We start from the raw sequence: 13,456 nt of genomic DNA, 5'->3' as shown, positions 1-13,456 counted from the left end.
AATTAGTGGATGATTAAGTTTTGGAATAAGTATTTACTTGAATAAGCAAAAGTTTAGATTTTATAATAGAAAAACTGACAGGATACGCAAGATATTTTGCCGAGACACACAAGTACACAACTAGTTAAGCTTATTGAGGTTTACGGACAGCACTGGCAAAAGCCTATTACAGCATGACGTCACAGTTCTGGACGAATGCCTTCTACTTTTCTTTTTGAACTATTATCGGTAATTAGCAGAGCGTCCACATTAGTTAACAGTGAATTTTCCAGCCTCATAAAATCTACATTAACTCAAGGCAAAATTGTACACAAAAGCTCAAAACAGTACAGGTAAGTAACTTAAAACCCTTCAACCTCTTTGGTATGAACAGAAGCTATATCCACTGAAATGGGTAACTCTGTCGGAGTAAACACAAGCATCAGTACCCAGGTTGGTTTTCTAACCCAGTGTTGAGCTTTGGTAGAAACCAAGTTAATGATGACGGTCCAGCTTTTACAAAACATTAAGACGAGTTTAGGGCATCAAGCTGGCGCTGAAGCTCCTCAAGGTCGTCATCAATAGCCCCGGATGTAACTGGAGCAACTGGTTCTTGGTAGGAATCTGCAGTTGGGAGTTCGCGGACAAGGCCTTCTGGGAGGCTATCTGTATAATTTATAATTTCGAAAAGTGGGACGAAATGGTTAAATACAACCAAAGAGCGGTAAATAAAGGGACAACTTTGCTAATAGCAAAAATGAATTACCAGCTCCAGTGCTTAGAATGCTTGGTGTCACTGTGTCACTGTCATCGACAACACTGGATAAGAACAAATATTGAAGTTAGCACTTCTACAAAAGCCACATTTTTATTCATCAAGCATGTCAAGATGCAGTACAACAGAAAAAGAGAATGAAGTTACAATTAGCACCAAAGTGCAACCCTAGCCTAGTAGTTTTTGAATCCTACAATAATGAGTAGCTAAAATTTAGCATGAAACATTTTCAAACACATGCAATCCTGCAAGCAGGGTGCTTAAGAAATGATGTGGGCTTGAGCATGGGGTACAAAGTTCTATCCAAGTCAACTATCTTGTCAGCTCCATTAGTATGACAACTGAATCTGTAATGAGCATTAGCATAATTGATCACAGACATCCTAATTATTAATTCTCAGTAATTGCCAAATTTAGACATAAGTTGTTAGTTCCTACTTCCTACACATTTGCCTGTCAAGGAATTCAATAAAGTACATGAGGAATGACTTACCTAATATTCCAATCATTATCTAGATGGACCGGACATTCATCTGCTGCTGATGCTTCAGCTTCCATCTTAGCTTTTGCTGCTGCATCTCTAGCAGGTTTTGACTGCATATATTCTTTCTACAAAATGATCAAAAGAAGGGTAACATTCCCGATCTTTCACAATGTCAACAATGTAAACATAGAGAGGGCACATGGGAGAAGACAACACCTGTCTCTGAACACATGCTGGATTTGAACACTGTGGATTTGGTTTCATTTCCATTGTTGGGAAATAATCCTTAAGCGAATTATATCCCTGCGCAATCAGAGGGCATTACAAGATTTTAGAAACTAACCAGTACAGTGCTCGATGTTGAGTTGAATATGATGAATCAGAATCAACGTGAGCCACAGTGGAGTCCCCTTTTCATATGAACAGTATATCATGTTGTTCCCCAGAAAAAGTATCTAATCTTGTGCAGTTACATAGGAATAGAGAAAATAGCAAAAATGCTAACAAAATTACAAAAAAGTTTTTTTCTCAGCCAAAAAATTTCAAAGAAAAAGGGATCCACAATGAGCAGGAAAAAACATAAAGTTAGCAATTACCAAGTAAGGGGAAACTTGTCCAAACTTCAACAAATATTTCAGAGCATTCTGGACAAGGAGACCAGCAACAACACCCTGCAAAGAACATTTTTTATCAGCCAAAAATAAATGGAGGCAGGGGAAGATGATAGAAAATTGATGTTAACAAACTAGCAGGGTAATACTGTAAGAATTTTGATGAAAATAGGTGTAAGAACCCTATCCCTAGACATAAACACTCTATCAATAAACAATCACATGGAACTGTAGTGCTCAATACTCTGTGCAATTCATTGCAAATTATTTTCAAAAATGAAGAAAAACTTGTTTCAATGCAACAACAATACACACAAGTGATTGGATGAAAGCATGGTAGACACTAGACCTAAAATCAGAACTGCAGCCATACTTGTTAACATGTAGGCCTAAAACAAAAATATACAACTATACGAGCATTTAAGGCTGCTAAACAGCTACACAAATGTAACCATTCTAATTCAACCTTCCACATAGCTTTAACTACAGTTGTCCTTGTCAGATGAGAAAAGGATGAGAACTAAACAGAAGGAAAAATAGAAGCGTACCATTGTAGTTGGTAAAGAGGCAGCACAAACACCTTCCCGCTTTAATGTGCGCTCATCCACTCCGGATGCAACAACCTATGTGCAGAGGTTCACAATCAAGCTAGGAAGCAATAGAGAAATAAATATGCAAAAACAGGAAGTGTGCGGGGACACTGGACAGGTGGACACCTCTCCCAAACTAAACCAGCTATGTAGAATGCAAATGCAAAAGCCAGTACTAAATATTTTATCCATAATATAAAATAGTAAACTGTATAAGTATGTTCATTAAGGCAGTACAAAATCTCAAATTTATAAAAAATTACCAATGGAGGAGCACATGCAAAACATGCTGTTTCACCAGGAACCAGCAACTGTATATGACCAGAAACAGCATCTTCTGAGACACCTGATGCATAAAGTTCTCAAGTCACATGCAATCGAGATTATAATGACTAATGCAAGCAAAGCGTCAGCACAAAATGAAGTCATGGCAAAACCAAACTGTTCGTTCTTTTTTCCTTTTTTACCAAGGGCTATACAGGCACAAAGAATGAAACCATGTTTAACATGTATTCTGTACATATTGGTTCCCCAAGTGCATGTGCATTTCCATGTAATGTTTTATTAAAGGGTACAAAAATCAACATAAAGAGATCATCTCATATTTCACTAGCATGGTCCTGATACTTCCATAACAATAAGATGTAATTTATTAGCATCAATAATATCTGTGCTTGAGGAATTGTAAGCAGGGGACTAGTAGTAGTACATTATAAACTCACAACAAAGGATGATAGTCAAAGTATATTTGTAGATGTTTTTGGTCAACTGATGTAAGGCAAGTAATCTAAAGCAACTTCTCAGGGCAAGGTAGATTATCAAATTTCACGTGCAATTTGAGATGTCTAATGAGAAAGAACAAAGGCTGAAGATATAACTGTTGGGGTTGCTAATAAGTACAGTACACAAATGATTTTATTCTCAAGAGGACAGGATCATTAACTGAGTTTTTTCTACTTACCAGACTCCATCCATGTCTGGCCAAGTTCATTGCATGCCTGAAAAGAAGGAATAAATGAATAAAGAACAAATGATGCACCACTGAATAATGCAGTATGCAGTTATACACTGGCATCTATGGTTAAATTAGTCATGAACAAGGAGACAATAATTTGGTTGATGGAGCTATATATCATGGAAATGTTCACTAGTTCACACCTGGTTTACAACCATACGAGCTTCATAGTTATCAACGCAGCTCAAAACAAGATCAACTCCAGTGTTACGCCCATCAGAGCTTCTGGCTTTGAGACTTCCTAAAAATGTTTCAAATCCTTTCACTGTAGTAATATTTAATGAATAGCTCTGCAGGAAGAAAAACAAGTATAATGTTGGTTTGCATATGGGCAGAAGGAAAATAAATATACTACAGCATATTACTCTATCCAAGGTTACTATCCAACAGAGAAACTTATAAATGAAATTCTGTACTTTATACAACATTCATCAATTGCCATAGATGAAACGATAGAAAACAAGGAGACATTCGCAAAGGAGTAAGAGCAAGTTCGTCTAATGATTAATTAAGATAGGATTCACCAGGTCATTGGCAAGACCCAGGTATGTTTTCTCATGTATTAATAGTAAAACTTAATGTGTAATTTGAACCTGATGATAGAACCAATTAGCTGGAGATGAAAAAGGTTAACAGTAGTTTTCACCTCCAACGTAACATCAGGATTTATTCCAGATAGTGTCTGCACAGCAGCATCTGTCTTGGTCATTCCAACCTAGTTGCATAAGGATGATATAGATGTTACCATCTGAAAGACAACTTGCATAAAGGAAAGAGAAGCAAATACATGTAATTGCCGCAAAGCTTACCTGGTCTGGACGAAAGAACAACCTATTCATGTTGGCCAGTTCAACTGTATCATAGTCATACAACAAAAGGCGACCAATGCCACATCTAGTGAGCATCTCAGCAGCAACACTACCAACGCCACCTATACCCTGCAGAGCATGAATACTTATATTAAGGTCTGTTTTCCTGAGTTAAAACTCCATATGTACAGACTGCAGAAGCTGACGCTTTCAGCCATTAATTGTCCACTAAGAAGACTGTATAGTTGCATACTATTTATGTTTTGTCTGTCTCATAAAACTTAAATACTTTCCATGAACATGTTGGCATTGTTATGAACACGACTTGTATTCACCAGAGGGCAATAGCCCAAATATATATACAGATACAGGGAAAACCAAAAGACAGGAACATGGAAAGCCAAAAGACATAAAACCATAAATACAACCTATCTAATACACATCTAACACCCCCCCTCAAACTCAGGGTGGATCAACAACACTGAGTTTGGAGAGATAGAACCTGTGTTGAGCTCTAGTTTGTGCCTTTGTAAAGAAATCAGCCAACTGCAACTCGGAAGGCACGTACTGAAGAGCAACCACCTGATCCTGTACCTGTGTGCGGGTATACGAGGCATCCACACCAATATGCTTAGTAAGCTCATGTTTTATAGGATCACGAGCAATACTAATAGCACTTGTACTGTCCGACAATAAAGAAGTCGGTGAAGTCACAGAAACACCAAAATCCTCAAGTAACCATCGTAGCCAAGTAACCTCTGCTGTCAAAAGGGCCATAGCTCTTAACTCAGCCTCTGCACTAGAACGAGAAACTGTTGTTTGTTTCTTAGTCTTCCAAGCAATGAGGGAACCACCAAGAAAAACACAAAAAGCAGAAAGAGATCGACAATCGGAGGAATCACTGGCCCAAGTGGCATCAGAATAACCCTGAAGTTGTAAAGATGTGGAGCGTGGAAAGAAAAGACAACGCGAGATAGTTCCACGACGATATCGAGGACACGAAGAAGATGACTATAGTGAATTTGTGTGGGGGCAGAAACAAATTGGTTCAGAATGTGCACAGAGTATGTAATATCAGGACGAGTGACACCAAGATAAACAAGACTCCCGACAATATGACGATAGCGAGTGGGATCAGCTAACGGTTCACCATCAGTGGCAGAAAGATGAAGATTAAGCTCCATGGGAGTTTCAACTGTGCGTTGATCAGTGAGAGAAGCCCTATCCAGAAGATCCTGAATATACTTGGCTTGAGAGAGATGAAATCCCTCAAGAGTAGGGGAAATCTCAATGCCAAGAAAATAACGAAGAGGACCAAGATCAGTCATAAGAAACTGCTCACTGAGACATGCTTTAACAAAAGTAATAAACTCCGCCATCTTCACCCGTGATTAGCATATCATCCACATAGAGAAGTAGAATTGTGCGACCGCGGGGTGAAGTGTGAACAAAGAGAGCAGGATCATGAGCACTAGCTGAGAAACCAGCTTCCAGGACAACAGAGGAAAACCGTTGAAACCAAGCACGAGGAGCCTGCTTGAGGCCATAAAGAGAGCGTCGAAGAAGACAAACCATACCCTCTGGAACTGAATAGCCTTGAGGTGGCCGCATGTAAACCTCTTCATGCAATTCCCCATTGAGAAAAGCATTCTTGACATCAAGTTGCGATATATTCCAATGATGAGCAGAAGCTATTGCAAGAAGTGTTCGAACAGTAGTCATGTGAGCCACAGGAGCAAAAGTTTCATCATAGTCACGACCATGTTCTTGTTGGAAACCACGCGCCACAAGGCGAGCCTTATAGCGTTCAAGAGTTCCATCAGAGCGAGTCTTGACCTTATAGATCCACTTACAAGTGATGGGATGAGCATGAGAAGGTAAGGGAACAAGATCCCAAGTACCAGTATGCTCAAGTGCAGCAAGCTCCTCTGCCATCGCATGTTGCCATTCCTGATGGACAACAGCATCACGATAAGAACGAGGTTCAGCAAGAACTGTAGCAACATAACCATAGCGATCCTCTGGACGAATCGTAACTAAATTACGATCACGAAAATTGTATCGAGGAGGAGCAACCGGAGAAGCATCCAGAGAAGGCTCCTGGACACGAGGTTTACGACTATAAACCTGGGTAAGAGGAGGCACATAAGAGGATGCAGAATTCTCATAAGATGGTGCCAGCTGAGAGGAAGAGACAGGAGAAGGAATGCTAGCACGAACAGGAGTATCAGGAAAAGTGAGAAACAGAAGAGTCATCGGGAGAGGATGTGGAGCTAGGACGCGAAAAGAAAGGACGAGACTCATCAAAAGTAACATCCCGAGAAATCCGCATCCGCCGTCCTACAGGATCCCAACAATGATAACCCTTATGTTCAGCACTATACCCTAGAAAAACGCACTCAACAGACTGAGCCGTCAACTTTGTACGCTCACGTGGTGCAAGAAGCACATAGCAAGCACAACCGAAAAGACGCAGATTAGAATAATCAGGAGGCTGACCACAAAGATGCTCAATAGGAATCCCACCCTGTAGAGCAGAAGAAGGGTGGATGTTGGTCAAGTAATTAGCAGTGGAAACAGCCTCAGCCCAAAAATGAGGAGGAACAGAAGAAGCAATCATAAGAGCACGAGCAGTCTCAAGAAGATGATGATGTTTACGTTCCGCTACACCATTCTGAGCATGAGCGCCCGGACAAGAAAACTGAGAAAGAGTACCTTGCTCGGAAAGAAAAACGCGCAACTCTATAGAAAGGTACTCACCAGCGGAATCAGCACGAAACACGTGGATGGGAGAATCAAAGTGAGTGCGAATTATGCGAGCAAAAGATTTATAAATAGCCAAAACTTCGGAGCGATGAGTCATGAAGTAAATCCAAGTATGACGAAAAAAGTCATCTATAAATATGATATAATAGCGATGACCTCCTTTGGAAACAAAAGGAGTTGGGCCCCACACATCAGAATGAACAAGATCAAAAGGACGCTTAGATACAGACTCACTAGAATGATAGGGAAGTTGTATTTGCTTTCCAAGCTTACAACCTTGACATTGATCTAAAGAGACATCACCTGACACAGACCCTAAAAGACCACGACGAACTAAAGCCGACAGACGAGAACCACAAAGATGTCCCAACCGATGATGCCACTGAGCAAAAGACACCGTAGAGGAAGCAGCGGAAGCAAGAAGACTAGCAGGCGCAGCGGAAGGAAGACGAAGCCAATCAAGGTCCCAAAGACGCTGAGAATCACGGCGGCGAGGGCCAGTACCAACCAGGAGACCCGTGTGACGATCCTGGACACAACAAGAGTCAGAATCAAGAATTACACGACAGCCATGATCCGTAAGTTGGCCGGCTGACATGAGTTGCATGGCCAATTTGGGAACGTAAGAAACAGCAGGGACACTGAAGGAAGAAGTAGAAAGAGTCCCGCGACCAACAACAGCAAGAGGAGTACCATCGGCAGTATGAACAGTAGTAGGAACTAAAGGAGAACATATAGATGAAAGACTAGATCTATCATGAGTCATATGGAAGGAAGCACCAGAATCTAGAATCCATGGAATAGTACCTGAAGCAGAAGATGGTCCCTCAGTAGAAGATGAAGAACCAAGAACAGCAGAACCAGACTATGCAGAAGGTAGAGCCACAGAACCAACAGAACCTGTCACAGCAGAAGCAGTAAGGCGACGAAGTAACATAAGAATTTCCTATGAATCTGAACCTCCAGCACTCTTCTGAGAAGAACCACTAGTACCCTTCGAAGAATTGCCACGACGTAAATCCTTCTTCCTAAAGGAAAATGACTCCACATGTCCATCTTTATCATAATAGGTGCAGTGAAGGTGACCCCTACCAGATGGCACAACTGTGACAGGAGGACGCGCCGATGATTAAGAGGAAGAAACTGTAGAACTAACAGCCGGTGTGGAAGAAGCCAAAGAAGCCATAGTACGAACAGCTAACACCGAAGAAGGAAGTGGTAGAATACCCGCCTCTCGAAGACGAATCTCCTCAGAACGAATCTCCGTAAGAGCTTCCATGATAGTAACACGCGGATGTCGAGCAAGTAACTGTGCACGAGTGGACTCATACTCGGATCGGAGGCGTGTGAGAAAATCGTAGATCCGACGAAGATCCATGTGAGAACGCTGACGCCGACAGCACTGACAGGTATGACAAATAGTCGGTCCCAAAGAATCAAGCTGACGCCAAATAGAGGATAACTGTGTATAGAACTCATCCACCGTACTATCCCCCTGTTGCAAGGACTGCTCCTGACGCACCATAGCAAGGTAAAGAGCATCACTAGTAGGAGCATAACGATCACGTAGGTGTGTCCACATGAGATGAGCTGAAGTAATAGTAACCACTTCACCAGTAAGATGAATCTCCATACTAGCTACAAGAATAGCAGAAGCTCGAGCATCCTCATCCAACCAAGCCTTGTATACAGCAAACTGACTGATAATTTTCCATGTCATCATCAAACTGCTCTTTAGCCTTTGCTCTATCGTCATCAGTAGCTTGACTTGCAAGTGAAGCCATAGTTGGAGCAATAGGGCAAGGAGGACAGGGTAGCTCACCAGATAAAACATCCCAAAGACGCTGACCACGCATATGAAGACGCATGTGCTGAGCCCAATGACTGTAGTTGACACCATCAAAAAGAACTGGGCAACGAGGAACAGACACAGTGCCGGATAAAGACGACATCATCAAGAAGGAAGAAGCGACGGCGAGAGAGCAAACAGAACAAGCGGCAGCAAGTTTTTTTTTTTTAATGCCTCAGCCCAAAATATAGAGCCACCACGTGCGATCAAAGCACAACAGTAGCAGAGCCAGAGAAGCCTTTTTCTTTTCTTCTTTTTTTTTCGTTTTTTTTATACCTCCCGATCCAGATCCGGATCGGGGAAACAGACACCGAGCGACCCAGGCGACGGCGCCCTACAACCCAGGCAGAGGCGCCCGGGACCAAGGTCGACGACGGCCGGAGGCCTGCAACGAGGGGCGACGGCGGCCGAAGGCCCGCGACGAGCGGCAGCGGCCGGAGGCCCGCGACGAGCAGCGACGAGTTCCGGAGGCCCGCGACGAGCGACGGCGGCCAGAGGCCCACGACGAGGGGCGACGGCGGTCGGCGACAAGAAGCGATGACAGCCGGTGATGAGGACAACCGCCAGCCCTCTACACTGTTCTGAAGAAATTGACGACGTTGGGGAGCAGAGATGGACGATTCTCAGCGACACCATACTAGATCAAGAGGAACATCATGGCTTCAAGATGAAGAGGCCAATAATCCTCAAAGAAAATCATGGAGAAGTCAAGAGAGAAAATTATAAGAAGACGAGAAGTCTAAACCTGCTCTGATACCATGTTATGAACACGACTTGTATTCACCAGAGGGCAATAGCCCAAATATATATACAGATACAGGGAAAACCAAAAGACAGGAACATGGAAAGCCAAAAGACATAAAACCATAAATACAACCTATCTAATACACATCTAACAGGCATGTGACAAAATTTGACTTTGGTGCAGAAATGACAATGCAAGAAGCCAAACAATCCATCATCGGTCTTGCCCATTTAATCAGGTATTAGTGAGAGAACTGAGAACCTGACAACATTGTCTAACCATACCATATGTTTGTAAGACTGAAAGGGGTAATTCTGGAAGCTCTGAAAGGGGTAATTCTGAAAGCTCCTACTGCCAAGTGCAGGTGAGAATAAATGTGACAACTAATGGTAAAACTAATACTAAAATGTTTGTCAATTAAGTATTATGACTTACGAAATAACTCGATTGAACCACTCTTTCACGGCAGGTTTAGAGGCCTAGTGTGTGTCCTTCAGAAGGTAGGGTCACATATAAGTCTGTCCAAAACTAACACTGAGCATATGCAATCTTCCTTCAGAAGGTAGGTTAAGCTAATATGGCTGTCCCAAAGCAATATTGAGCAGGAGCTGTGCTTACAACGATGGCGATGGAGTAATCACGGATGCGCTCGTAGTTGTCCACGATCCCCATACGCTGCAGCGCCATGAGCCTGCTGTAGGGATTGCTGTCCACCACCTCCGAGCTCATATCCTGCATCGCATCAGTTGACACATAGACTGTAAGCTTTTCACACCCAATTTCCAATTCGGCCATTCCCCCCCAACCAAGGGGAGGAGGGAACCAAAACCCTAGTATTTGCGCCAGATCTTCGTACCTTGATCTTGGACCGTGCAGCGGCGGCCGGGGTCACCATTCCCGCCACGCGCTCTCGCATCTAAGCAAACAACCACAGATCCGATCCACAGGTCAAAACCACCACCAGATCCACACAGGTCAGAAGAAGCCAATCGCGGCGCGAAGTGGGCGGGCTTACCCGATCGATGGCGGCGGGGTCGGGGCGCTGCTTGAGCGCGTCCAGATCGCGGAGCAGCGCGCGCAGCTGCTCCTCGTCCATGATGGCTTGGCCCGGCGGCGCGGGCTCCTCCTCCTCCTCCTCCTCCTCGCGTCACCGCCGCCGGAGACGGAGAGAGCCGCGCTTTTCCTCTTGTCACTATCGAATCGAGTATCGAGAGAGGCTGATCGAGTTGAGACTTGGGATTTTGAGAGTCCGGCGGAACCGACACGGCGGCGACGCCTGACGTGGCGGACAAAGTGGAGCCTTGACGTCCCCGAAATGACGTGGCGGCTGTACACGTCGGAGCGGGTGGCCACGTCAGAATAGGATTAGAGCAAGTTTAATAGTGTAGCCCACTACTAGCTCCAATTCATCTATAGCCAATCTAATAGCTCGTTCATACAATAGTTACATACTACACTATTAATACCTGGTCCCACCTGTCATACACATACTACGTCTTGGAGTCCGTGCTACAGCTGGCTATAAATCTGTAGCCCGCTACTCTTCTCTCTCCTCATTTATCTTCTTAAAATATATTTACAGCTGACTTATAGCCTGCTATTATACCTGCTCTTAGAGTAAGTATAGTACTAGCAGATTATATAAATTAGGTAGAAGTATATAAGCAATACTCACTCCATGAAAAAAAAATCAAATCCTAGCTATACTTGTCCAGGTTCATACCTCAGGATTTAAGTTTTGTTTTTCTTTTTTCGGGGTGCTTGAGCTGGCGCCAGCTTAGGGGAGTAATAACATGATTGTGGGTGGGGATGGGCCAAAAACAGAGCAGAGCAAGTGCAAGAGCAAGAGCAAGAGCAAGAGCAAGGATGGGGATTTTAATTAGTTTTTTATTTTATTTAATTGATTGAATGAAATTTGTTTTACTAAAATTATTTTTTGAGCTCTAAAAGTTCACGGGAAATTTCAGACAATGCTTTAGGGCATGGAGAATATTAGAAAAATATTTCCAGCCATGATTTTTAAAGGAAATTTTATTACCCACATTAATTCACTTGTTTAACTCATTTAAAATTTAATATAAATTTTAGAAATATATTATTTAATGATTTTTAATCTCCGAAGGAAAATCGGGACGTGACACTTACTAGTAATACGTGTTGGACAAAAGGAAAACGTAGATAGGCACTATATGCATTTTGGTTTTGCTCCTCTATAAGAGAATATATTATATGCAATTGAGTTTACTCTAATGCTTTATTTGATGCAGCATAAAAATTGAGCTTTTCAGTGCCATGGAAATCGGAGCAAGCAATTAACACATGATCAATTAATTATTATAAACTTGAAAAATGGGTTCATTTGAATTTTTAAAGAAACTTTTATACAAAATTTTTTTGAAAAAATACATCGTTTAGCAGTTTGGGAAGCATGCTAACGGAAAACGAAGAAATTGAAGTTTAGATTTGGAGTTTAAAATGGGGCCTAATTCAACGATTTGCTATGGACTTTATCTCCCTCTATAATATGCCACTATCGAGGGGGCGATTCCTCAGACAGCGGGGAGTGGAGACCCCTCCCCGAGGTTGAAGATTCAACCAGGGGTTAGTGGTGAAATACGATGGAAAAGGCTAAACAAAGAGAAGGTTTGTGGGGCCCGACTTCCCCGCTGAGCAAGAGAAACAAGAGTTTATACAGGTTCAGGCCACCCGAAGGTGTAATACCCTATTCTTGTGTTGGTTTTGTTGTTTTTCTCAGATCAGCTAAGAACAAAGGACGCCTTTCCAGTCTACAAAGAAGAAGTTCTGATCCAAAAAATCCAACCCTCAATCCGTAGCTTGTCCCATTCCTTTTATAGACCAAGGAGTGGCTCGCAATGTTACAAATCCACTTTCTTGTGTTGTCTTATCAACCGTCTTTGTCGATGTTGGCTGGTCTCCTTTCACAGTCTTTGAGTAACCCACTAAGATTTGAAACCTATATTGCCCTGGGCACCCGGGCTTCTGTTCGAGACAGTTGGGTCGCGCTAGCTAATCCTCCATGTGGGCAGTGGTGGGCTTGGTGAGACCGAGCCTGCTTAAAACAGTGCCACGGTTCCGTTTCCGCCCGTTTGGCTACTTCAGGTAGCGCACGGCATGTGCGACACACGTCCAGGATGCCACCGATCCTAATGAATCAGCGTTGGCGTCTTGTCCATGCCTTTTCGGCTCCGGACTGGACGCGTGTTGACGGTCGTTAGTGATCAGTTTCAACCGTCAATATTACCAAAAAAGAGAAGAACTAGTTATACTTGCAATGCATATTTGAGTTAGAATAATAATATTCCACTAGTATTAGGTTTACTAACCTTTTGCTGAAAATAACCATAAAGTGGAGGAGAATCGACATCAAATCAGATGATCAATTAATCGGACGATGTCGAGGATCAGACTTATACATGAATGGGCCAAGAACTCAGAATTGACACGATGAACTAGGCCAAAATTCACAAGTCTGCGGAGAGGAGCAACAAAGGGAGCCACTTGCCGAAGTTAGGCCAGGATGGCCCCGCCCATGGTTCGACCGAACCCCCCTCGCAGCCGTTTGATCCAGGGCTTTGCCTGGACGGCTTGGATCAGCTCCCAATGACGGTTGGAGGGTATTTCCGACCATTCCAACCGTCACAACTGTCATTGGGAGGCTATATAAGGAGCTCACTCTCTCCATTTCAACACACACTTCAAGCAAGAGCTCTCTCATATTCTCTCAAGACCATTCCAACTGTCACAACCGTCATTGGGAGGCTATATAAGGAGCTCACTCTCTCCATTTCAACACACACTTCAAGCAAGAGCTC

The 13,456-nt window shown here is 43.0% G+C and overlaps 1 protein-coding gene across 1 annotated transcript; it reads right to left on the bottom strand.

Moving 5' to 3' along the window:
• Nucleotides 1–115: 115 nt before the first annotated feature.
• On the bottom strand, nt 116–10,860 carry LOC127762312 (ubiquitin-like modifier-activating enzyme 5). Its single transcript, XM_052286785.1, has 14 exons — nt 10,639–10,860; nt 10,480–10,539; nt 10,242–10,355; nt 4,264–4,392; nt 4,101–4,169; nt 3,598–3,744; nt 3,401–3,437; nt 2,703–2,785; nt 2,398–2,472; nt 1,835–1,909; nt 1,455–1,541; nt 1,248–1,363; nt 746–798; nt 116–645 (listed from the first exon to the last, which is right to left on the bottom strand). Exons 1-14 carry the CDS (start codon nt 10,717–10,719, stop codon nt 506–508), a joined length of 1,266 nt encoding a protein of 421 aa, XP_052142745.1. The 5' UTR covers nt 10,720–10,860; the 3' UTR covers nt 116–505.
• Nucleotides 10,861–13,456: the final 2,596 nt, after the last annotated feature.

Source organism: Oryza glaberrima, chromosome 2 (assembly GCF_000147395.1).
Source record: "Oryza glaberrima chromosome 2, OglaRS2, whole genome shotgun sequence".
Taxonomy (NCBI): Eukaryota; Viridiplantae; Streptophyta; class Magnoliopsida; order Poales; family Poaceae; genus Oryza; species Oryza glaberrima.
This window is presented reverse-complemented; position numbering and strand designations above follow the sequence as displayed.